This window comes from Eretmochelys imbricata, chromosome 5, assembly GCF_965152235.1.
Source record: "Eretmochelys imbricata isolate rEreImb1 chromosome 5, rEreImb1.hap1, whole genome shotgun sequence".
In the NCBI taxonomy this organism is placed as follows: domain Eukaryota; kingdom Metazoa; phylum Chordata; order Testudines; family Cheloniidae; genus Eretmochelys; species Eretmochelys imbricata.
Genome location: NC_135576.1, coordinates 4,903,181 through 4,928,662, shown reverse-complemented (window position 1 = coordinate 4,928,662; position 25,482 = coordinate 4,903,181). Strand labels below are relative to the sequence as shown.

The window sequence follows — 25,482 nt, the reverse complement described above, 5'->3', positions numbered from 1 at the left end:
TTGCTGGGGTGTAAGATTAGTTTGGGTTTCTGCTGCCAATAGCAATAAGGTTAAATATTACCTTAACGAGGGAAACAAATTATTTTACTAATCAGAATAATCTAAGAGCCCATCAACACCACCCCAACACTAGCCCCATTGGCTGATTCCACAACATTCCAATTTCCTGCAGCTGCAGAAAGAAAGAGATGGGGGGTAAAATTCTCAAAAGTGCCTAAATCCTATTTACTTTCAATGAGCTTGAGGCTCTTAAGTGTCTAAGTCCGTTTAGAAAGTGGGACCTTGACACTTTTGAAAATTCTACCCTAGGATTTAGAACCTAACCCAGGTCTTTGCATAGCACTGAAAAGGACTCTAACCACTAGGACATCAGGCGTGCTGGCGAGTCACATATTAATGATCTCCATGATGCAGAGTTTGGCTTTCCCAGTGCAAAAAGTTCTTGGAGGTAGTGCAAACAGTGATGCCTCCTGCAGGTGCTGAGGGGTTAGCCTGCTTTGGACTCGTAAGAACAGTCACTTGTTGTATATTCAACCGGATTACATGGTGTTTAGAGAGACAACGCAGGCAAGGTAATATCATTTATTGGAAGATATTCCCCTATCAACCGTGTCTCTCTTACATCCTGGGACCTACATGGCTACAACAACACTGCAAACAGAGATTAGGGCAACTCTAAGATTGAGTTGGGGTTGGTCCTGCTTTGAGCAGGGGGTTGGACTAGATGACCTCCTGAGGTCTCTTCCAACCCTGATCTTCTAGGATTCTATGAACACTGTTCTAGTTGTTTTATTTCTGTGCCCAAAGTAGGCGCCAATTTGGGACATGAAGCGAAGATAACTAGTCCTATCCCTGTTTTAAACCAGGACTTGGACTACTAAGGAAATGTATCCACCTATCCTTTCTAGGGGGAGAGAGTGTATTTTGCTGGAAACGTACCAAGTGATGGTTGCTGCCTCAGCAAATGTATCCCGCCCAGATAGATAGATGAGCAGTGACTACCCCTGCTGGGCCAAACTTCTTAATAAACACCACAAAGAAAAAATTGTGTCTGTGTGGAAAAGAAAACGACAGGGTGGATTTTCTTCTCCAGAGAGAGAGCCTGTGAAGAGAAGCACTGAACAGCCCCAAAGCTCTCAACCTAGGGTGACCAGACAGCAAATGTGAAAAATCGGGACGGGGTGGGGGGTAATAGGAGCCTATATAAGAAAAAGACCCAAAAATCAGGACTGTCCCTATAAAATCGGGACATCTGGTCACCCTATCTCAACCATGCAGGAAACTGATCACATGAGACAGACCCACTGGATCCCAAACGTGGATTCTCACTCAGTGCTTCGGAAGAAAGTGAAAATTCTGTGGTCCCTGCCAATATATCCCTGGGGGAAGTTCCTTCTTGAGCCAGAGTCTGGAGACCAGCTGAATTTGTGAGTGAGCATTTCCATGGTTAGATATCTAATCCCATTTCAATCCCATTGTTCACTTCCCTCTTCTAACTCTGTCAGTAGCTCCTGGGGCAGAACACTCTGGAGAATGCTCTAACTACAGCTTTTATGGTCTGAGGTGTCTTTAGAGGTCTAAGTCTTTATTATGAGTTCTGGGTTCTCAGCACCATCAAAATCAGGCTCTAGTCATGGCTAGTGGTAGTGGGCACAACTGATACGTTTAGATACTGGGAAGCTAATGTTGTTTTAAAGAAACATATATGTCGTTACCACTGTTGCTATCCTCTCACCTCTTCCAACAGCCAGCACGGTTATTTCCAATGAAGGACGCAGGTTTCATATGTATGCTTTTTAATATTGTTAATTCTGTTACACTACACACAACCAGTAACAATGATAAATACTGCAATGGAAATGTTAAAAAAATATTATACATGTTTCATGTTTTCCAAAAAACACATTTTAAAATAAATTAATGCATAAAACTGACCGTAAAAAAAAAAAAAAAAATCACAACACAACGGATCTGTTTAAGGCAATACTCTACACAGACGGGAGTGGAAATACACCAGTGTGCTACAGGTTCTGAACAGGAAAGGAAAATTAAAACCCATTCTTTAGAAGATACGGGCTGACACTTCCAGAGTGGAAATAAACCAAAACTAGAAAGAAACCAAATTGCCAAGTGAAGCGTGGCATTAATATGCCTGGCTGTGCCAAATGACTAGCAGTTTCTTAACGTGGAACAAGGCCAAGCTATGAAAATCATCTCTTCTTCCTAATTAAATGATTGGTTAGGCTGAACCCTACACTTAATGCCATTTTGTATTTGGCAGTTTCAGCTACATTTCACTACATACGAGAGCCAGACAGGGATGGATATTCATCTCTTGGTCTGAGACCAATGGAGAGGTCAGGAGTTCTCTCCATGAGAAGGAAATTCCATTTAACTGATCCAAAAAAGAGTTCAATTCCAGTGACCCACAAACACCTCCTGTCGTCCGCTGCCTCAGACTTCATGCAGTGAATTGATATCTTGGGAATGCTTTGACACGGTTTTTAATGCAGAGCACAAGGTTTGGATGGGTCTAGACACAGTAAAGAGTTGAGCTCTCCTATACTTCTGTACTCATAAACAATGGAGATCAATACAACACTGCTGAAAGCAGAGGCCTGTTTAATTCCACAGAAGGAAAAAAACCACCACTACAAACCACTGTACTCTGTGACCCATTGTATAGATACAGCCAAGGTATTTGCCATTTTGATGAATGTAAAGGCTACACACCTGCCTGGGTAGGACTCTGCCACATCAGATTAATCCTGGGTATTAATGAACCCTGCAAGTTGGCCATTTTGAGGTTAACAAATAATCTTAGTGCAAAAAAATCCCCCTCTCCTGCCACAAAATAAAAAGGAACAGTAGCCACTTTCTGTCAGCTTCTGTGGGTGGATCCTCGTCAACTGTAGGGTATGCAAGAAGGGCAATGCCAGATCTCACCTATCGACCAAATACATTTCTAGTAAGGTGCATGTCCGCAAGGTGCCGGTGGGCCTTCTGGAAGATGGTAAGAGACTTCTACACTACCCCTTTAAAGTACTTGAAGATGATTACCTATATATGTGTGTGTGTGTGTGTGTGTGTGTGTGTGTATTCAGATAAAGAAGGTTAAAAATAGAGGGGAGAAAAAAACCCAATGAATAAACTAAAACTAGTGACGGTCAACAATTTTTGCCGCTCAACTATCTTTGCCATCTTGGATTTGGGTGGGAAAGGAGGCAGAACTGATCTGAGAGTCATTTGGATACAACAGTCTATGTCATTCATCACTAGTTCATATGAAGAAAACAAGGAGAGGTGTGAATGGAGGGTGTGTGCAGTATAACAAGGCTTGCAATTCTAGAGCTAACCACTGGACACGGATACCAAAGTTTACCGGTTACAACTAGTTATACGTTTACAGTTGCTGCTGCTGTTTTCTCCCCTTCTGCCCCGTTCCTTGGCTGATTCTCTGGTTTTGGGAAGCTGTAGCTGTTTCACACGATGGTCAGCATCCTATCTCCTGCTCCACCCCGTCACACAGAGCACAAGGTGACTCATCTACAGTATGTACAATGAGATTTGCAAGTTGCATGTTACCGCACAGAACGACATTGCATGCAAGATGACTCCTGCTTTCAGAATTCTTTAGAATGCTATTAAAATGGCGGTTCGTTTCCTTCTTTAAAAGGCTCAGTAATCCCTGCGCAAGGAGTAAAAAATGGTTAAAAATGTGCAAAAAAACCTTTCCACTTCTTCTCCTTTATAGAGACTTAAGAGTTTTCATGAGAGCCTTCTAACCACGAAACTACAACCTTACCCGGAAGTCTGCTTTCCTTGCAGGGCACATCAAGATGGGTTATGACATAGCATAGCAAGTGGCTAACTGGTTGACCATTCACCATGCATCTCGATCATGGGACCTACAAATACATGTGAATACCACCTGTGCTACGGAGAGAGGTAGGTCTGACTCCTGGAGTTCAGATCTGTGGTCAAACTTCCTCTGAATCCAAAGGGCTTTGGATCCTGTGCTCTGGTTCAGATCTGTCTCTAGTATTGCTTAAGAGAAAGCAACACCCCTCATTTGCACAGCAGCATCCTAAAAGTTGAAAGGCTTTTTATGCATTTAATTTAAGGTCTCGATTAAAATCAGCATTTCAGAGCTGCCGGCTGCTACGCTGCAGAAAAGTAACCTCATCTGTGACTGGAACAATGTAAGGCCTCGATGTCAGGTAGGAGCCAGCTGTCAATATTGGTTGCTTAGTTTGATTCTTTAACCTTCTGCAGATGTTAGCTAACTCCTGCTTGGAACCTGCACTTGGGACTTTGCTCATGAGCCGGCAGTGCCTGGGCCAGCTGGATAGCACACAGCGCCCAGGGGAGGAAGCTCCCTGTATCACTCTAGTGACGTCTCGGATTTACTCCATGAACAGCCTGGAAGGGAGAGATGTACATCTCTTCTGCCCAAAGGGTGTTCTCATGACTCAGCCTTTGGGGCTGAGAGGAAAGGGAAAAATGAGTAGGAAACATCTCCCCTGCAGAGGAAAAACCTTAGCATGAAGGAAGGATGACAACTGCTTGTAATCCAACGTTCATTTTTTCCACCGCCTTCATAGCGAGAAATTCATTATCACATGAAAGTAATAATGACATGAGCCCACACCAAGAGCCGGATCCAAATCTCCCTGAACTCTGCGAAGTCTGGATCTGGGTCAGAACTTTGAAGTTTGGACCCATCTAACACAGAGCACAAACTTGGAATGCCAAGCCAAGTGGCTGCAGCAGCCGTTCATGGGAGAGGCGAGCAGGGTCCGTTTTAATGCTGTGCTTCTTTTATTCATGGGGAAGTCAGACATGAAAGAACCACCAGCCTGAAACTCAAGGCCCTTGTATGCCTTGTATTTCAATTGGATCCTCTGCTTCTATAAAGCCAGTGGTGACTCTGCCTTGCTCCATGGATGGGAGAGACCGATGTTCAGTTAGCCATTGTAACCATCACAACACATTACACAGGAGACATCCCCAGGGGACTGAGTTTGCTGGACGGAAATCAAACCTGGTTCCTGCCACTCCACCATCAATTTGTTTGTAGGCTCTCCCTATGGCCTAATGCCCACTTTAATTTGCCTTGATTTGCCAACTGCCAGGACTGGCTACACCCCCACAAGGTATTGGATGCCAATGCACCTGGGCCATTATCTGTGCGAGCTTTTCAATACAAGTAATTTGCGATAGGTTGAGCAGAGACAGCTGGGAGGTGGGGGATGCTAAAAGCCCAAATGCACGTCAGCTGGAAAGTAACTGGTAAAAATTGATTCCTTTATCCTTTTGGAAGGAGTAGGGAGACTGAGGTGACTGGGATAGAGAGCAGGAATTCCAGTTAAATACAGTCTGGGCATCAGAACAATGCAGTATCAGGAAGAGCAGAATCAAATGAGTAACCATGGAACAAATGTCCCTACAGGGAATGGGACTTATCTCACTGCTGCACCTCCTGGGTGCTTTTGTTTTTCTGGTGCCTGTTGTGGTGGTTTCCAGTGACATGTCTGAGACGGCTGCATTGTACCTTCCCCTCGCTTGATGTAATTCCACTGCTTAGATCATAATTTGTTACTATGGAAATAGCTGCATCACAGACCAGGGACTATCAGCAACACACACTTGTTCCAAACGCAAACCCATCTTGCACTAAGGCATGTCACTACAGGAAAAGATGGAATTGGACCTGTCACTAGCTCCCACAGGTAAATCCCACTGGATTGGGAAGATCCTGGGAGCAACTGCCACCTGCGGCTGCAGGAGAAGGCTGCAACACACGTTGATGGCAAGGTGGCCAAAAGGAGCAGCCAAAATGCAGCCTGCAGCCCCCAAAGTCGCGGTGTTCTACGACTACCTTCCCTTTCGTACAAAAGTGCAGCTCCCAGGAAATCCCAGAAGTCCCCGAGTGCAATGTTCCAGCCCAATGTGATACTCTTTAGTTTGACTCATGCTGAGATCCTGCAGTCTGCACAGGCCATTGCAATCTCCTTCACTTAATCCCAATCAGCTGGCAGGCCTTTGGCCCCCCAGCAAGCAGTCAGCGACGTTCTCAGTTGGACACAGTTCGGGTGCTGCTGTCCGATGGATGACACAGACTCCAAGATACCAAAGAGATGGGTGCAGAGGAGAGACGCTGACACCCAGGCTCAAGGATGGTTCACTACTCTGTGTCAGCTGTGCGTGTTAGGCCTGACAAACTCACCACACCTAACACATTGTTGTCATAATTTGTATCTAAAAGTTGACATCTAAGTATACAAACTGGTAACATGCTGGTCCTGAAAATCACTGTGTGGTGTATGCACAGTAAACCCACAAAGGGCTTTATAAGACACATGCCACAAAAGTGTTCTGAACATGTATTTGGCCTGTGGTGTTTGAGCCACGCCTGTTCCAGACAAAGGAATGTGGTTCCACTTACTTGAATGTGTCTCCCATGTCATTTAGACAAGATGTGACCAAAGACAAGGAAAAGGACATTTACAGACAAGGTAAATAAAGCGCTCAGGAGAGCAAGCTGGACAAGATGACACTTAATCTCAACATGGGGTTGAGAAAGCACCCTCCAGGAAGCCTTCCTGCCTCTTGAAGCAGGATGAATGAACTGTGGGATGACAGCCTGGCATCTACACCACGGCAGGAGAGAGAAGCTTGGGCTGCGCTGACTTTTCAAAGAACACATTTCAAAGGTTTACTGGGGCCATAAAGACAGGGTGGATGAACTTCAAACAATAAGTAATTGAAGGAACTGATTGGGTATAATATCATTGTATTGTAAAAGTGTAGCAAGCAAGGTCTTTCAGGAAAGCCTGTGACACACTGGTGATTAATATCAGTGTGAAATGTATTCATTAGCACTACATGAGGGATTATGGATATTCACTGCCATTATCCTTTAAAGTCTGGGACCAAACACAGGGAGAAACAGGTTTTCTCCCAGACAGGAGGGAAGGTATCTGCCTGTTTCCAATGCAAATTAAGTATTATAGAATCAAAACAATGGAAGTCCTATTTACATTTGAATCAGAGATGGCATGGGAAGTCAACTGGAAGGGAAGACCAGCATGGATCCTTCCCACCTCTTGTAACAGGGTCAATGAATTCTGGGAGAAAGCAGCAGAAACAGGAAGCCATCCTGGTAGCCACCACAGAATGTTGGATCCTTCAACCAAAGCAGCTGAAGTCCCCGAGAAACCTGCTTAGGGAAAGACTGTAACTTGCTGAAGTTCAGTTTCAGTCTCAGAAGCACATTTTTACTTTCGTTTGCTTGTAACACTGAAAACTATGACTTTTTGTTTAATACACGTGTTTTACTTCTACTATAAATCCAGTTTAGTGCTGTGATTGAAAGAAGAGTGTTTGTGAAACCCCAGTTAAATCGATGGGCTGCTCTTTAAAGGAGCAATGAACAATAACATCTGTGTGTCCAGTGAGAGGGCTGGACACTGCAGGGGAACGTCTCTAGGGAACTCGGGAGCTGGGGTTTGCTGTTGTTATCTGCAAGGCCAGGTTTGGACTGGCAGAGTCCTGAAGAGTTTGCTGGCAAGGCAGACAAGCTGGTGTGTCAACTGTCACACAGCTTAGAAGTAGGCAGACTCACACTTGTGGAGGCTGAGAGGGGTATCACAGTAACTCATAATTCTGGGGACCCCAGCAAATTGCCACCCTGGTGTAGTGGACACTACAGGGCAGACAATGTGGGGAACATTTGGGACTGGAGGGTGTTTTTCACCCTGCAAAAAGTAGCTGGGCACTGGAAGCCAGGGTATAACCTGCAAGCTTGTAGGCTGGCTGTTGGGATCAGGGTTGTCAAACACAGCTTTGAAGGCACCCAGCGTTGCAGGGCAGATGGTGACATAACCCCCCCCAGAGACGTGGTTTCACATTTTTTGGAAACTGCCTTTATCACTGCAACTTACCTTACACAACACAAAGGAATGGGCTTAACGTTTGAGCTTCAGGTACCAGCTTCAGGTACCACCGAGCCCCACAGAAAAGAGCAGGTGCCCGTATCCTGTCTGTCGGAGATGCTCCCCTGTTAGTTTGTTGTAGACTGTTCCAGTTCACAGTGCTTTTAGGCTAAGCCACTGGCCTTTCTGGGTCTGGATTTGTCTGGTTATGAACGCTGTCCCTGCCGTGGTCACATTCGCCGTTCTGGGAACACAGGCCGGCTTGCCTGATGAGACGCAGTTCAGAGTCTGAAGCAAACCCTCAGACGCAGGGAACCGTGGCGTGAAAGAGGCCGTGCTTTCAGCGAAGGCGAGCAACAGAGTCGTTATCTCCCAGTGCCACTACGCCCTCCCACGAGGGGCACACACAGGCCCCAGCACCAGCAACTGGCTGACTTCGATAGGAGTTATGGACTCGGCACTGCGTGAGCTTGTAACATACCACACCACACCCACACCCCAGAGGACCTTTACAGTTACTACCCTCCACTAGGCTCCTATATCACAAAAATCTAAACAATGTAACCCATACCGCCCTCCCCAAGGCCCTGCCTGGGAAGCTCCATACACTGCTCTATTTATACAGGGGTCAAGGGCAGGAGAAAGAAAAGCACTCTCCTGAATCCTGGTGTCCGCTCTGAAGGGAAGTCAGGGGTGGTGCAAGGATGAGTTAACTTTGAGGCAAATGCCGGGCATACGGTGATGGCCCGTATGTGCTGCATCAAGCAATGCTCAGATGACAAGGCAAATTGACTTCTGCATAGCAGCAGCCATATTCAGTGCGGGTTTGGAGGAAGAATGGAAGGTGAAGGGAGTGCCCAGAGAGTGAGAGCGAGCAAGCCTGAAAGCCAAGAGAGGGAGGAAAGTTTGAATTTATACTTTAAATTGTTACATGCACAGAAAAAACAACACAGGAAGCTTCCCACAGAAACTCCCTCACAGATCAGATCTGCTGCTGTGCTGCTCATTTCCACCATTTGGCCAATTCATCCAACTTGACCTCCCCCACGCCGGTACATCCACGTGCCCTCTTCTGCGCCTTCATCCTGCTGACGATGGACAGCGCTGCCGGGCTCTCAGACATGCTCCCACATTCCATGCAGCTGGAGCAGCAGTAGCCAAGGCCTGGGCAGCCAGCTTCGCGAGTGCCAGCTGCTCTATAACCAGGAAAGGCACCCCTGCCAAACAGCTCTCCCCAGTGTGGTTTTATCTCGATTAGCCTCCACCCTGAGGCCTTCTGGCACATTGCAACATCAGAAGCCGCTACATAAAGGGACGGGGAGCTGCACCGCTGCTCTTTGTGGATTTGGATTTTTAAAAGAAATCTGACAGTTTTAAATTCACCTGTCATCTCTAGCACCTTTCGCCAAAGGATCCTAAAGCACCCGACAACGATAAACGCAGCCTCACCACCCCTGTGAGATAGAATTATAGCCCTGGACAGAGGCAAGCTCACAGCAAGTGTGTAGCAGAGGTCAGGACACCACTCTGCTCATTAAGATTATTAGCGGATTTTCTGTAGTTAGCATCTTTCATCCCCCGTTGGCTTTCGGGTTGGTTTCCAGTGCGTGCGCAGCAAGCAAGATTTGCATCGTGCCTGTAACAGCCCCTTACTGAAGCAGATTAGTTTGGATAACCAGGACCTGCCCTAAGCTTAAGAAGGCACTTGGCAGCACCCCCAATCACTGCCTCCTTTTCTCCTCCCACCAACCCACCTGGCGCTCATCTGGGTCCTGTCCTCTTTCAAAAGCTTCTTCCTCGTTTCTGCTCAGTCATGTAAGGAAGCAGCTTATTTATCAAGCCTCCCAGGCTCCTTTGCACTAGCTGCAATGGGACCTCAGAACAGGTGCCACAACCACCACGACACAAGGATTCTGGGGAGCAACTGAGCTATGAAGGTGCAAGCCGGGATGCAGCTGAAGAGAAGCCAACACTCCCTCTGGGATGGGGGAGTTGGAGGGCAGATACAGAAGCTGAAGAGAAGCAGTCTGGCCTACCCTGTGGGTAAGCCCAACTAGCCCAGTGCTATTCTGGCAAGTCCAGTCAGTGGGGACACTGCTTCACTGCTACCCCTGCCAGACCTATTTATTCAGGCTCTAGGCAGGCACAGACAAGACAGCCAAAGTAGCACATCAGACCCAAAGGCACATGGGCTGACAGAATAAATATGCTGGCAAAAAGGGCAGAGGAAGAGATCACAGAGACGAGCCTAGCTGGAGGATACTACATCTAAAATACAATCCAGATAAGTAATGGGGCAAGCAACATACGTCAGAGAAGGACTCGGCGGGTTCTCCCTCCGTGAGGATTGGCTTCATAGCTGGGAAAACATCTCATCAGAAAGCTTAGGGCCAGTGGCCTAGTTAGATGTCATCAAGCTTCCTTCCTTCCTTCCAAAGATCTCCATACACGTACCTGCAACATGGAAAAAGGGCACCAGGAGGACTGAAGCAGGGCTACTGGCTAGTGGACCAGGAAGCCCCCTCCGCTCCATTTTCCAGTGTGCAGTGCTAAGTTAGTGCAGTGGTTGAGAAGCTTGTGAGCCAAGCTCATTACAAGATGACAGCAGTTTGTCAATCAGCTAAGATTCCCTCTCTCCCCCCCCCCAGCTCAACTTGACTCCCCTGCCCTCCCTTCCTGACTCCAAAAGATTTCTCCACCTTTTTACTGCTTCTAAAAACCCTAAGACTTCCTGTCACACCCCCTCTTCCTTTTGAGATGGTATTTGGCTCCTCTCCAGAGCTTCGTAATGCTGCTCTGATCAATAGCCTCTACAGTGCTCCTAGACCCTGGGGGTCCAGGGCACTGGACATGGAGATCCTCAGAATAGGGTTGCCAACTCTGACTGAAGCTATTCCAGGAGATTCCACCCTCCCCGCCCCCAACCTGACAATGTCATTTTCTTAAAATATCCAATTAAAATCTCCCAAATTGCTTTCAGTAGTCACCGGGCAATTGATGCCGATTCCAGGCCAATCCTGGAAGGTTGGCAACCCTACTTCAGACTATGTGACAGTTCAGTGCATCAACTGAATTCTTCTACATGATCACTTTTGGTGGCATTTAAGTGGAAGAAGAGTCAGACTAGAATGAATCTGAATCATCCCATTTTGAACACTATATTGCAAGACATTGTGCTAATGGAAGATAACTTGGTCCCAACCGGCCCTGCATCCAGTCACATACTAGGATATACAGGTGCTTAGATACAAGGATGATCAGTATAGGTGACTCACAAATACTGAGGGTAGACAGAACTTTACAGTGGGTTGGTTGAGTATATATTCCTTCAAAGGGAGCAACGCACCACACACAGACTGTTACTCGCTCATCCCAGTGTGGCAGAAATGTAGAGATTCCCTATTTATGGTTCTGATGAAGTGAGCTGTAGCTCACGAAAGCTCATGCTCAAATAAATTGGTTAGTCTCTAAGGTGCCACAAGTACTCCTTTTCTTTTTGCGAATACAGACTAACACGGCTGTTACTCTGAAACCTATTTATGGTGTTAATCTTCGGAAACAGGGCAGTCTTCATCCCAGAAGGCGAGCCAAATCTGTACGCTGAGGCCTCACATACTCGAGTCAATATGGAAGTTAACACCTGATAGACAGGAAGGGTTGTGATCAAATTCCATTGTTTTATGGTGACAAATTAAGAATCCCAATATGCATCAAGCAGAGGGGCTTTGATTTTAGAGGCATCAAGTGGACATAAATTTGTGGGGCCCAAGAGTCAATATAAGAGAATTTTCCAAATTGTCAGGCAAACAGCATCTGTGTGATAATTTCAGCAAATGAGGACACAGGCTTTCGCCCCTGTGTGGAGTTGTAATGTGGCCCTCGAGGGCCTGGGATTGGAAGATGGGACTTTTGATAAAGTCAGACTCTTCTCGAGAACGCCAGGTGGTTTAGTGGGACTAGTCACCTTGAAATAAGGGACGCATCGGGATATCAAGTGCTCTCGTTCAAGCAGTCTGCTGGCACGAGAACACTCTGGCAGGTTTATGAATGTGTTCTCCAGCTGAAGTGGAAAGTGAGGGACATCCTCCTGTTTCTTCCCTCGTCTCCTGGGGCTGAGAAACAGCACCACAGAATCACCAGGTACATTGCCAGGAACTGTTGGCATAGTTTAATCCCCTTTGAGTGGCATGAGATAAGAGAAGCCATCCACTGAACCCAAAGTCTGGGACATGAGGCCATGTAGGGAGAGCCAGGCTCAACTAGCCATTTTTCAGATTAATACCCGTCCCCAACCTTCCACCATAGTTTTTTTTTTTTTCTCTTTTTTTTGTTTTTAAAGCAACAAGTTCATATTCTGCACAAGAAACTGTAGTGGAGCAGGATTATTGGTCAACTTTCTATAATAGCCACGTGTGCATTTTCTCAATGCATTTCCTGAATCCAACCCTACATTGATAACTGCTTTTCTTTCTACCCTGTCTAGTTTATCCCCCTGGTGAAATACATGGACACAAAGCATAGAGTGAGGAGAAGCCAAAAGTTTCCATTTTATGGATCTGTACTGATCATGCTAAGCCAGCTGTTTGTACAACCAAACCCCTTTGCGAATGGGGAATGAAACAAACTCAGCATGTGATTTCCTTACATCTGTAGAAAGCACCCGTCATGTAGCATGGTTTGTAGATCCCATGAAAGTACTTGTAGTGTAATTAATATTTAAGCATAGTCTTCACCTCCCTCCTATCTTCCCCAAACACTGAGCATCTCTCTCACGCAGATCCTAAAGGGTTAAACTGGAAGCATGTGCTTATTTCACAGCCTAAAAGGTGGGGTGTGTGTGTGCTGGGGGTGGAATGGGGTGGACATTTGGGGTGGGAGGCTGAAAAAAATTTAAACCAGAAGAAATAAAAGCATTTGTTCCTGCTAACTTGGGGCAATAGTCATCACATCAGCAGGTGAGGTCTCTTCTTTAATATGGTGGGGCAGCCTATGAAGACTATTAATCCCAGCATGCAGTGCTCCATCTTGATCTGCATACAAGCTCATGCTCGGTACAAGGACAGGGGCTTTGCATGCCGGGACCTGTAGTCTGGCACAGGCCATGCCATTGTATTTAAATACAAAGTAGGTGCAGAGCTCTGGGGCACCAGACCCCTTATAGGCAATGCTCCCAGTTGGGCAAAGTTTGAGCAGCTGTGCTTGACATGATGAACACTGCCCCAGAGGATGAATATGATGAAGATGTTGGTGTTCATATGAATATTACACTATGTAGTCCCAGTCTATAAAGTTTTAGTCAGCAGTCTGAAAGCCTGTATTAATATAGCCCTTTAAAGGGACACTGTCAAATAATTTTAGTTCAGAATTTGACCTTTTTTTTTTTTGGGTAAGATTTAGCCACATTCCCCACTCATTACGCCCAAGAATCAAAAGCCAGCTTGTCTCTACACATATTGTTTTCTGAGAGCTCCTCTTCTGCCTAGTTATTCCCAAAGTGGAGCATCATTTCTGCTGGCATCATAGATGAAATGGGCACACAACGGCTGACGATTTGTGCTTCTCTAGAAACGTTTGGGAAAACTTCCACCTCAATAGTTGCCAAGTGATTAAAAAGGGCTAGATCAATAGGGGAATATTTGGTTTCCAAAAGTCTCCGAGGATTTGCAAAGGGCAGTTAGCACTTACAGATGTAAAGTGCTATAAACAACTGCAACTTATCCTCACAATGTCCTGTGAGGTAGGTAAGTATTCTGCCATTTTACAGATTGGGAAAACACAGTTTAAGTGATTTGCTCAAGGCCACCCCAGCGAGTGGTGGAGCTGGGATCTAGAACCTAGGAGCCCCTGTGCTCTAATCCTGTGCTCTGACCACTAGATTATGCAGCATCTTGCCATACACAGAGTAAAAGCCAACAACGATTAAAGCTATTAAAAGCAGCTGACAGTGTCCTTTTAAAGATTCAGTTGACTGCATCTAACTTTTACGCAAGGATTTTATATTCTCCAGGAAGATGAAATTTAAGCATATGTGTTGCACTCTGAAGAAATTCCCAGAAGAAGTTTAAACTGGAAAAATGGTTTCGTTTTCCTCCAATATTTTCATCGCCAAAACCTGAAGCAAGCACTAAAAGCAAGGTTGGTAATCTTTGTCCCTCCTGACAAAGCAGAAGAATATGCAGTTTCCTGAACACGTACAGCATTGTGCAAAGACAACTGTTCCTTCACTACTGGCACAGCCGTAACACAAGCTACGCCTGGCTCAGAATAGGGCAGAGGTGGGATGACAGCAGTTTCCCTTGTGCGTCTCATGATGGGAACCTGCTCAATCCTCTTGTTGCTGGAAATTGCCTATCCTGCTAACATATGGCAACACTAAATGCACAGAAGTACAGTGTCGGTAAATCTCTTCTGTAGGAACTAAGAGGCTCAAAGTCAAGATAACATGAACCTCTGTGTACTGTAAAAACCATGTGCTTTCTTCAACTCGCTTTTTTGGTACTGACGTTAAAACTGTATCATTATGATTCTTCTTAGGTATATACATATTTTTTACTAAAATGGACAAGGACTGTGATTTTTGCCAGCAGCTGGGCCCCAAAAATTCCCCTTAAACATTGGAGGCAAAACCCAATAAATATGACTGGATTGAATTAATGGATATGATATGTTTACTTCTGGGACTAAAATGAATCCAGGAGGGGCATGGATGGATTGTGAACAGAATTGTATCTGTTTGGTGCTAATCTCATATGGAAATAACAGTAGGTTACATCAGATCTGTGACATGACAGTCCAAGTAAAGTTTGGTATTAACCCAGAATGAAATGCCACTTACATGTTCTGTTTGTGTGTAACTGATTCCTAGGGTATATTAATCCTTGCCAGCAGCACTGCCATAGTCTAGAATACTCCACTCTGTTCCTATTCAGGTACAATTTTGGTTGGCACAAACTGATCAGTTTCAGTGAATGAATTAAAAATTGACCTTTCCCCAGGTTAGAAAGACCTTACATCTTAGACTCAGTTGAACTCACAGTTGGATTAGTTGTGACGGATAGGATTAACTGCAGCCACATCTGATCCTTCTCAATCCAGTACATCCACCTTACAAACCATACCCAGAGCCTGCCCAGACCCAGGGATCACTGGACCCGTTTGCATTAGCCTCCCAGACCAGCCGATTGCTCAGGCTCCAGCATGGCGCTTGGAGCAGCTTATGTCTGTTAACCATAGCTTAAAATAACTCATCGATCAATCATAAAATGGAGTTTTGGTTTCTCCTGGCTCCATGAACACAAAGAGGTGCACGTCCTACCATAGGAGGAAGCAATGGCTGTTAAGTTTTACAGTTATAGTGGAAAGCACTGATCACTGCCTGCCGTCCTCATTACTGGATGTGGCAGGCGGTGGAGGAGGTGGCTTGGCAGCACATGCAGGTGGGGTTGACTGATTTAGGGGGGATTAGGTCGAGGTCCTCATCGTCTGGGATCTCATCTAACCGATAGCCATCCTTTAGCAGCTGGATGTTCAAGTCTTGGTTGATCTGCTGCAGACAAAGAGACAAACAGTCAAATACTTGAGACTCCCTGCCCCCCAGTGGTGCAGAATAGGAGGATGTTTCCTGAACATGTGACATATTTGACTTCCATTCCCAGCTGCCAAACATCCCAGCAGTGAAAAATATCCCACCAGAGTCACAGCTGCATCCCCAGGTGCCACACACTTTCAATTCCCTCTCAACTCAAACGGCCTGGAACACTTCCAAATGCCCTCCGCCCACCACCACTGGACCAAAGCAGACTTCCTTCTCAGCTGTCAGGAGTTCAATTCCAGACCCCTTTTCTGCTGCTAAAAGCCTCTCGCTTTCCCTGCCTCACCGGGTACACCTACACTGGAGTGGGAGGTGTGATTCCCAGCTGGGGCAGATATACACATACTAGCTTTGATCGAGGGAGGGTGCTAAAGATAACAGTGTAACCGCAGCAGCATGACTGGTGGCTTGGTTAGCTGCCTGAGTACGTTCTCTAGGGTCTTGGACAGGATTATGCGTGGGTGGCTAGCCCATGCTGCTGCCGCTACGCTGCTATTTTTAGTGTGCTAGCTCGATCATCAAAGCCAGTGCATATATGTCTCCTCGAGCTGGAAATTACTCCAGCAGCTGCAGCGTAGAGGTAGTCAGAGGCTATGTCTACACTACCGCCAGATCGATGCTCCGGCGATCGATGCACCGGAGGTTGATTTAGCGGGTCTAGTGAAGACTCGCCAAATCGACCGCAGATTGCTCTCTGGTCAACACTGGTACTCCACTACGAACGAGAAGAGTAAGGGAAGTCGACAGGAGAGTGTCTCCCATCGACCCAGTGTAGTGTAGACACCGCAGTAAGTCGACTTAAGCTACGTAGCTGGAGTAGTGTAACTTAGGTCAACTTACTGCGGTAGTGTAGACATAGCCAGAGTGATAAGTGGCCACGTGAGCTTATCAAGTCTCGTGCATTACTTTAAGAGCTCCTGAGCTTCGAACTTCAAACGTGGGCCCCAGCACAGGGCTGGCTGCCTGGCAAACTGCATGGCGAGGGCAGGGAGTTCTGCACAACGAGAGAGCTGCTAATTGAGGCTGCACGATGCCACTGTATATTTTTTTCTTGGAGGAAGGGAAAAAAAGGATGAGAGGGAGGATGGCTGCCAGTGGAAAGAACTCTACTCAGTGCAATTCTGGTCCACCTGTTGGCAAGGGGGTTGCCCCCTCTGGTTCGTTAGTGCAGAGTTTAATTCTAAAATGTTCCATTAAAATAAGAGTTTCTGAGGGAGATGTCCTCCTAACCCTGCTTTTAACAAAAGTTTTTTTATTTAAAAAAGGGGGGGCTTATTGCTCAGAGCTTGCCAAGTATGAACCGAGAGTGAGTCCCCAAAGCCAACACGCGTACACGACGAGTACTGTCTCACAAGTACACCACTTTTTAGAAAAGTATGTTTGAGTTTCTCATGCAGCAATAAGGAGCCAATATTTATACTGCACCTTTCACAAATAAATAGTTACATGAACAATGCACAGGGGTTTATTGCAGCCATCTCTGCGTGCAGCCATGTTGTGGGACAAACCGCTCTTCCTTACCAATGCACAAAAGCAATGTACAGCAGCTTAGGCCAGCAAGTGAAGAATATTGTATCGAACTGAAACTCCAGGAGATACATGCAATAAAGGAGAGCTGGAATTGGGCCAGGACACCAGGACTCAATCCTCACCTCTTTAAGAGAGTGCGGGGAGACCTTCTTTTTTACATCTTAGATCTTGACTATGCAGGGAAATTGATCGAAACAGCTCCCAATGTGGACACACTGATTCCGAACCAAGAGTGTCCACATGATTCCAGAACAGCTATAGTGCTTTAAATTTGCACCCTACCTTATTCCAGAATAACTTCCTTGTGCAGACAAGACCTTGTTAAAAAAAAAAAAAAAAAGAACCTCCAGCAGCACAGCACCTCACACCAAGCAGGGGCATTGTGTTAGCATTGATCCAGAAGGAAGAGCTACTGAAATCATTACCACTACCCGTGGTCCATAGGTGTTCCTTTGAGGTCTCCCGATTCAAATACTGATCTGGCCTGGCCTTGCTTAGCTGACCAGATCTGATTGCACGACTGTAACAGCGTGCTTTGTTTGGGGACCCAGATACATTCCAGATTTCTTGACTTGACCCTGGCTCCCAGCTGTCTCTTGAAGGTTTGATTTTGGTTTGCCCAAAGAAAGGGTTGAAGGAGAAGCAGTTTCCAGTGGCCTCCATGTGAAAATGGGCTGCCCAACACTCTAAGCGTAATTTGATTCTTTAGTTGGGGAAAATATGGACCAGTGGCTGAGCAATTGATTCACTACAGATGTTTGAAATGTAGTAGGAAATAATGTTGAAGAATCAACCATACTGAACTCTTAGTCTTTTCCAAAAAGGAAGAGATAACAAGAACTTCTATACAGGTTCTTCTTGGAATTTCCCTTGCCCCAGTTTTGTGGGGGCCTGATCACAATGCACAAAGTGACCCTGACATTCACAGCACATGTCAACATTCCTCTTATATAGACAGCTCTGAACAACCACTACTGTGGCATCCCAGGGACTTCCTGCACTTGTACACGTCAGGTGGATGGCTATCAAGTCTGCCATTGCCTCCAATCTAGCACGTTTGCATCTGTTGTGCCACGGCACCGTATATTGGAGGTCTGCCAGCATGGAATGCAAATTCTGACAACTATGGGATAAAACTTCAGCAGTGCTAAGATCACACGTGAGACCATCCTGTGGGGAAAATTATGCCTATCTCAAATGGATGAGTGGAGAAAGCCAGTTAGCTCAGCTAGGGGAGAAGCACCTGCCATCTTAAAAAAAAAAAAAGTGAATCTTGGAATAAAGTGTTGCTACTAAATTCTTTGCCCAGCTCCATTTTGGAGTTTCTTGCTTCGATAATTAATATCTATGGCAAGGCAGGCAGAAAAGATTGTAACTCACCTCAGCTGAAGAATATCCTGAAGAGGAATATCTGGACATGTCAAAGTCATCATCACTGTGGGGAAGACAAGATACAGCAAGGGGAAGGAAACAGTTAAAGAGCCTTGTTCTCTCTTTAGCGTCTTGCCTCTCTGTATTTTGTCCCTATCGTGAATCTTAACTCCAAGCACAGAGAAGTTTATATACGTATGCAGCAGCTTTCATCAACACTTCTCAAAGTACTCCACCTGCCCCAGTTTTAAAAAGTCTGAAAATGAATATTTGCATACCCATTTCACATCTATGGAGACAGGCAGACAGGTTAAGAGACTTACCCAAGGTCACAGTAAGTCGGTAGAAGAACGAGCACGAGTGGTGCAAGCAGGGGCCTGGGAGCTCAGGATTCCTGAGTTTCAACACTACACTCCTTGCAAGAAACAATGCAAGATACTGATATACAATCTTACTGTTAATTAACATTTTTCATACCTGTCTGTATCCAATGCTACCAGTGGTTTTTCATCTGGGCTCTGATCTAACGATGAATAGCCTTTATTGGGAACAACCAGCCTGAAAGAAGTAAAATTTTCCATTAAGCACAAAATTAAACTCAGAACCATTTAACACTTGAGAGAAAGTCCGAATGTAGCTAGGCTATTGGAGAGACCGTTCTCATTCCACAGAACGTCATTTTCTTTGAACAATCCTGTCTTGTTCATGAAGTTGTTTAGATTGAGAGTGGTAGAAAGAAATAATAGATATGCCAGTAACTCATTTTTTTACAGTGAAATGGAACCAAGATTTGTCTCTAGTTAGCTGCCAGGCCAGTTTTCGCAGACGACTGAGCTAGCCGTGTCTTGGAAGCGCACTCCTCCCACACGGAAGGATACAGCTGGTACTTTCTCGTGTTTCAGTCTGGTGGACGTGTTCCACTAGGATTGCTTGTGATGTACAAATGCTTTTTGGTAGTAGTAAAGGGATTACATTAGCCAATAAGCAAATGTAATGAGGAGCCCTCAGAAGACAGTGGCCGTGAGTACCCCTGATATTTGATATGGGTGACTTTCTGGCCTTATGGAACTTAGCCCTTGTCCACCTGAAACGGACATGTTTACATGAGGAAATCATTAGATAAAACTCAGGAGATTTACCAGGCCATTCATAGTAATTAATCTGCCAAGGGTTTAAGAGTTCTTATACCAACATTCAGAAACTGTCCTAGGACAATAATCCAATACTGGCCAGCTGTTTGGCAAGATATACAGGAGGCACACCTGTGGGGGAAAGGTGGGTTTTAAGGCTTGGTCTGAAGGAGAGAGGTTTCTGATGGACAAGTGGAAGGCTGCTCCAAACGTTGAGGGAAGAACAAAAGGAGTAAAGATGGAACTGGAATAAGGAGACACCTAGAAACTGCTCCTTTTCCTGATGAAGTGAGCTGTAGCTCACGAAAGCTCATGCTCAAATAAATTGGTTAGTCTCTAAGGTGCCACAAGTACTCCTTTTCTTTCTCCTTTTCACAGTGATTTTTCTTAAAACTGTTTCTTTTAGCATAATAATTAAATTGATACCATAATAATTAAATTGATTGTAGTGTAAGAACCCAAACAGACTAGAATATTTTACATTTCATTATTTTATAGTGGCTTTTGGGATCATCAGCTATTTCATGAAGACTGAATACAAGTCAATATTGTTAATCAATATGAGATTTAAATAACAGAATGTAGATTCAAGATCTTCCTGGAAAGAAAGCTGGTTAATTTCCTTGGGGACTTACTGCATACAACACACAAACCACCACTCTTCTGCATAACTGAACTGCAGAACCTCAGCCTTCATTTAAAAAACACGGCATTGCTAGCCATGCAATTGAATAGAAAATCTTAAAAAACACTGACCAAATTAAACTAATGGAGCAATAGCAATGTATGCAGAGGGCAGAAACAGGAATAGAGGTGTGAGCTGTCCCCCTTCTTTTCAGTGGTGAAACTCCGTGTTTCCTCAAGGGTGTATAAATGAAGACAGGTAGGCTTTTAACTACACATGCTGCAACTGTAGGATGGGGCCCAAGATTAGTTCAATTTTCCTGAAACGTCCAGCTTTCAAGAGTTTGGGAGGTGCAGGGTTAATTTGAGCCTAAAGAGGATAGTTAATTCCACTGGTGCAAAAAGCTCCAGCTGCAAATGTTCCATCTTCCCTCCTGGCAATTTCTTACAAAGCATGCATGGCATTGGGAATACAAATGTCTGCCGTGTGCTGAAGATTGACAAAGACAGGGAAGAGTAAAATACATTCTGCAAGTTTGTATCAAAGCATGCATGTGGAATCCCATACGGATTGTATTATTCATTTTCTTCCTGAATTCATTAAGAACCCCCCATTTTAAAAAAAAATTAATTAAAGGTTGCGCCAGAATTTCCAGTCTGCTGCACCAGTGAGCTGCAGAAAACAAGGGACCCTAGCCCTGCTGCAGGATTTAGGTCCTGTTTCCATAGCATACAAGGGGCCTTTCTACTCATGAAAAAAAATGTTGGAGGTAGAAGAAGCGATGATGCTTAAGGTCAGTAACTGATCCTACAATCAGCTAGAGAGTCTAACTGAGCCTCAGGAAGGAGCAGAGAGAAAAGAAAGCCACACAAATGAAACAGGAGAAAGAGAGTGTGGAAGATGGCCTGACTGAGGCAAAGGAATGAACAATCTTGACAGAAAGAAGATGACTGGACAGTGCAAGAGACTGTTTACTGGACACAGAGTACCAAAGAAATCACTTTAAGTTGTTACCATCTGATGGTTTGTTGGCCTAGGTTAAGCAAGTTGGTATTTTCAGTCCAGTCCTTAGTGGACAGATGCTTGCCACAGGGAAAACCAACCACCACTCAGCACCAGTGGTGAGCTGGAGCCGATTTGCACTGGTTCACGCGAACTGCTTGTTAAATTTTGAAGCTGGTTTAGAACCGGTTGTTAAAGGGGTGGTGAAGCTCAGGCGGGACGGACAGGATGTGGCCCGCAGGACCGTCCTGTCCGTCCCGCCTGAGCTCTCGGCTGGGGAGGCTCCCATGTGAATTTTTACTTACCTGGCGCCACTCCGAGCCTTCGGCGGCACTTTGGCGGCGGGTCCTTCAATCGCTCCAGGTCTTCGGCGGCATTTCGGCAGCGGGTCCTTCAGTGCCGCCGAAGACCCGGAGGGACTGAAGGACGTGCTGCCAAAGACCCGGAGTAAGTGAAGGAACCGGTTCTTGAGCTTCTGGCAGCTCATCACTGCTCAGCACCCTTGCCAAGTCTCAAAGAGGCAAAGGCCTGACAAGACTCAACTACCCTTTCGCCCACAAAGGTGGGGAGGGGAGGGGAGGTGAGGGGAGAGGGGAGATCAAGTGTTTATAACATTCTTAAGGAAGAATAAGAAACACAGAAGGGTGAAAAGTGATAATGTGGATAAAGCAAAAGAGAAAAAAAACGACTAGGTCAGGAGCAGGAGATTTGATAAAAGGGAAAAAAAATTACACCAGTCAGCAGAGAGCAACATAATCTTTTTCAGTGTTTTCACTCTGCTGAGACTGAAGCAAGTTCACAGAAGAGTTAAGGAATTGTTAGACACTGGATATGGAGCAATAGCTGCAGTAAGATCATAACAGACATTAATGCGATTTTTAGTGAAAATAAGCTACTTTAACCATTTCATAGGCATGCTTGAGTCATCAGGGCAAGGTGTGGGAAGGTAGCTCCCTGGTGGGGCTGCTGATCTTAGGGCTTTGTTCCTCAAGATCCCACAGAGTGAAGTAAGTGGAGGGGTGTGCGAGATGTAGACTAGCCAGACTGCAGGACACTGCGGCAGATGTCTGGGAGGGATAGAGTTTTCCTTGAATAGTTTCCAACACGTCTGTCAGTAGCTGGCCCCAAACAGTTGCCCTCCCTCTCAATTTGCAGCTTTTCTGCACACTGAAGCAACCACCCACCCTGACAACATGAGTCACTAATACTACATATAGGTCCCTATGTCTGCCACCTCCCCCATCCAACCTTCCTCACTTCCAGTTTAAATCCTGACTCCAGTGCTCCATATTCTCATTTTTTTCTTAAATTTGGCAAGCAAGAGGGCTTCCACCACATCCTCTGGGAAGCTAATCCACAGTCTAATATTTCAAAGTACAGGCGAGTTGCATCTTACGCGGGGGTGAGGTTCTAAAGTCAACGTGTAAGGCGAAAATCGCATATAGTCAAAATTACCCTTGCAAATCCCTTAAATCACCCATACAGTACAGTATACTGTACATGGTTTTGTGTATGCTGTACAACCCTGTACAGCAGGGGTCAGCAACCTGTGGCACGCAAGCTGATTTTTGGCGGCACTCTGCTGCCAGCTGGGGTCCTGGCCGCTGGTCCCACTCAGCTCGCTGCCGGCCTGGGTGAACGGAACCCAGGGCCGGCAGTGGGCTGAGCGGTCCTGGCTGCTGGTGCCGCTCAGCCCGCTGCCAGTCTGGGGTTCTGGCCGCTGGCCCGTGTAAATGTAAAATGTATTATTGGCATGCCAAACCTTAAATTAATGAAGACTTGGCACGCCACTTCTCAAAGGTTGCTGACCCCTGCACTAGAATCCACTCAGCGTGGTAAGATGCTCACACTATGGGTGTGTCTACACTACCCGCCGGACTGGCAGGCAGCGATCGATCCAGCGGGGATTGATTTATCGCAACTAGTCTAGACGCAATAAATCGACCCCTGAGCGCTCTCCGGTCGACTCCTGTACTCCACCGCCTGGAGAGGTACGCGGGAACGGAGACCGATTGAGGGAACAGCAGATTCACGTCTCCCATCTCACGCTCACTCCGGGGCATATGCTCATTGAGTGGAATGGTGGGTGGAATTGTTCTTTTTTTTTAATTTTATTTATTTTTCTTTTTTTTGCCAAGCACGTATAGTTGAATTTGCGTAAGTTAAATGTGCGTATGATGCGACTCGCATGTAGCAGTTTTTCCCGATATCCAGCCTTGACTTGGGAAATGCTCGGATACTATGATGAAGGGTGTATAGAGACAACCCAAGTTAACTTTTCCTACATTCCATTCCATCCTAGTTACATTTGCTGCATCTCTTGCTAGCAACGAAGGACTTTGAGACTTCTATACAGTTTTGAGCTTCCAAACAAACTAGAAACAATGTGATATGTTCTGCAGCCATCAAAGTTACTTAGAAATAAAACTCTGGCATGATTTACGATTGCCGCTGCGGGTGCTTGAGATTTCTTTCAGCAAAGACGGGTTTCAGAGTAGCAGCCATGTTAGTCTGTATCCGCAAAAAGAAAAGGAGGACTTGTGGCACCTTAGAGACTAACAAATTTATTTGAGCATAAGCTTTGGTGAGCTACAGCTCACTGCATCTGATGAAGTGAGCTGTAGCTCATGAAAGCTTATGCTCAGATAAATGTGTTAGTCTCGAAGGTGCCACAAGTCCTCCTTTTCTTTTTTCAGCAAACGATCTCTCATCAGGTGGATGCGTAGCACAGAGAGAGGATCTAACCTAAGGTTTCCATTCTATTCAACATATGGTGAACTAGACAACGTTCTCATCTGTCAGTAAGCATCCAGGTTTCACCAACATTCTGAAATTGTCTTCACTGTAATTCTACACTGAAGATTGGCTAGGTATAAACGGCACCCTTCTGGTGGCACTCAAACTGTTCTCCTCAATGACTGTCCCCCTCCCTGATACTCAGTGGTGTTCCAACTCATTAATGCTCACTGAGTGAGGTTCTACTGTACTGGACCTTGGACAGACAAAACAAAATGGGATCCAAGAAAATATACAGTCATGAACTTTTCTTTTTTTCCAGTTGACTGGTGCCTGCAACACAAACTAAATATTGCCAGTTATCTGTGAGCGTGAGCAGCTCTGAGAAAGTTTGGTCATGCTGTTTAGAGCCCAGAGGAAATATATGGCAAAATGCACACAGACGGGCAATTCACAGGCCTTTGTTAAGTCAACCGATATTTGGAAGCATTTGAATTCAAAAAGAGCAGCAAAATTACTGGGATAAAACCAGCCATGTCAGAGATAAGCCCTAAATCAGGGTGATGTTCTTTTGAAGCAGTACTGTGCAATCTCCTATTCATAGGATTACATGGTGTTTTGGATTACCAGGAACATTGCAGTCAATCAGACTGGACCTCCGGTTTAGTCCTGCTTTCAATAAAGATCAGCCAGTCTGCCAAGGTACCCCAGCAGCTCTCCTGGCTGGCTGTACCTTGACTCTGACTCCCCAAAGCAGCACACAGAGTCTGTGGCTTGCCAGACCCTGAGAGAGTCATCATTACTGTTGTGTGAAGTCAGCTCCGCATGATGACAGTGCCAGCCCCCAGGGAAGCACACCGGGGAAGGGTGGTGCACTGCACACATACTTGAACATTATGAAATCCTCTACCTTGTTCGAGCCATCACATTGTTCTTCTTGGGCTGCTGATTAACTGGGCTTCCCATGTTGCCGTTCTTCAGGGACCCCTTACGAGCTAACTCCCTCTGCTTCTCTGTATAAGGAATACAAAGGGGAAAACAAAGTTAGCAACATTATTTTCCTGGCTATCATGCAGCCGCTGACACTGAATTCTGAGCTGGTGAAAGGTGTGGTGAGGATTAGAAGCCAGAGAGTGAAGTTCTTGATCTCCAAAGCATGGACAGCTCAAGGAACGTGACAGTTCTGTCCCTATTCTACCCTGCTCTGTAAGATACCTCATGCCTTACTCTGGTGTTGGAGTGGGGGAAGGGGCAGCTAGCCCATGAAAGCTTTGACTTTGTTGGGACTGCCAGGAAGGGGTTCAGGTCGGCACTTTCAGAAGCTGAAAATGGCAAAGAGTCTGCCACCAATGCAGGACGTTGTGCATAGTACTGGTTTTAGTGCTTGGTCCAATCTAGTTTTTTACCACTTTCCTGGGAGACAATCCCACAACCTAATAGTTTCCACTGCCTGAAGGATTATTACCTTCAAGCTCCTTTCAGTTCTAGACTGATTATTATTTGTCCCCAGGGGTATGATCACATTCTTCCCCACACTGAATCTCATTGTTCTTTTCTGTC

General features: G+C 45.7%; 1 protein-coding gene across 5 annotated transcripts in view; it reads right to left on the bottom strand.

Moving 5' to 3' along the window:
* Positions 1–1,785: 1,785 nt before the first annotated feature.
* The window catches only part of FAM219A (family with sequence similarity 219 member A), a 144,060-nt gene continuing 120,363 nt past the window's right edge, over positions 1,786–25,482 (bottom strand). Inside the window, exons 3-8 of one of the 5 annotated variants that reach the window (XR_013346102.1) lie at positions 24,833–24,935; positions 18,907–18,987; positions 18,439–18,493; positions 15,253–15,483; positions 11,471–11,577; positions 11,308–11,336 (exon numbers count right to left, since the gene is read on the bottom strand). Coding sequence is in view for 2 of the 5 variants with exons in the window: in XM_077816602.1 (XP_077672728.1) it covers positions 15,325–15,483; positions 18,439–18,493; positions 18,907–18,987; positions 24,833–24,935 (398 nt within the window). In the remaining 3 variants the exon portion in view is untranslated. Of the gene's footprint in view, positions 15,484–18,438; positions 18,494–18,906; positions 18,988–24,832; positions 24,936–25,482 lie in introns of all 5 variants that reach the window. The other 4 variants (XR_013346101.1, XR_013346100.1, XM_077816602.1 and 1 more) reach the window with 4 other exon arrangements.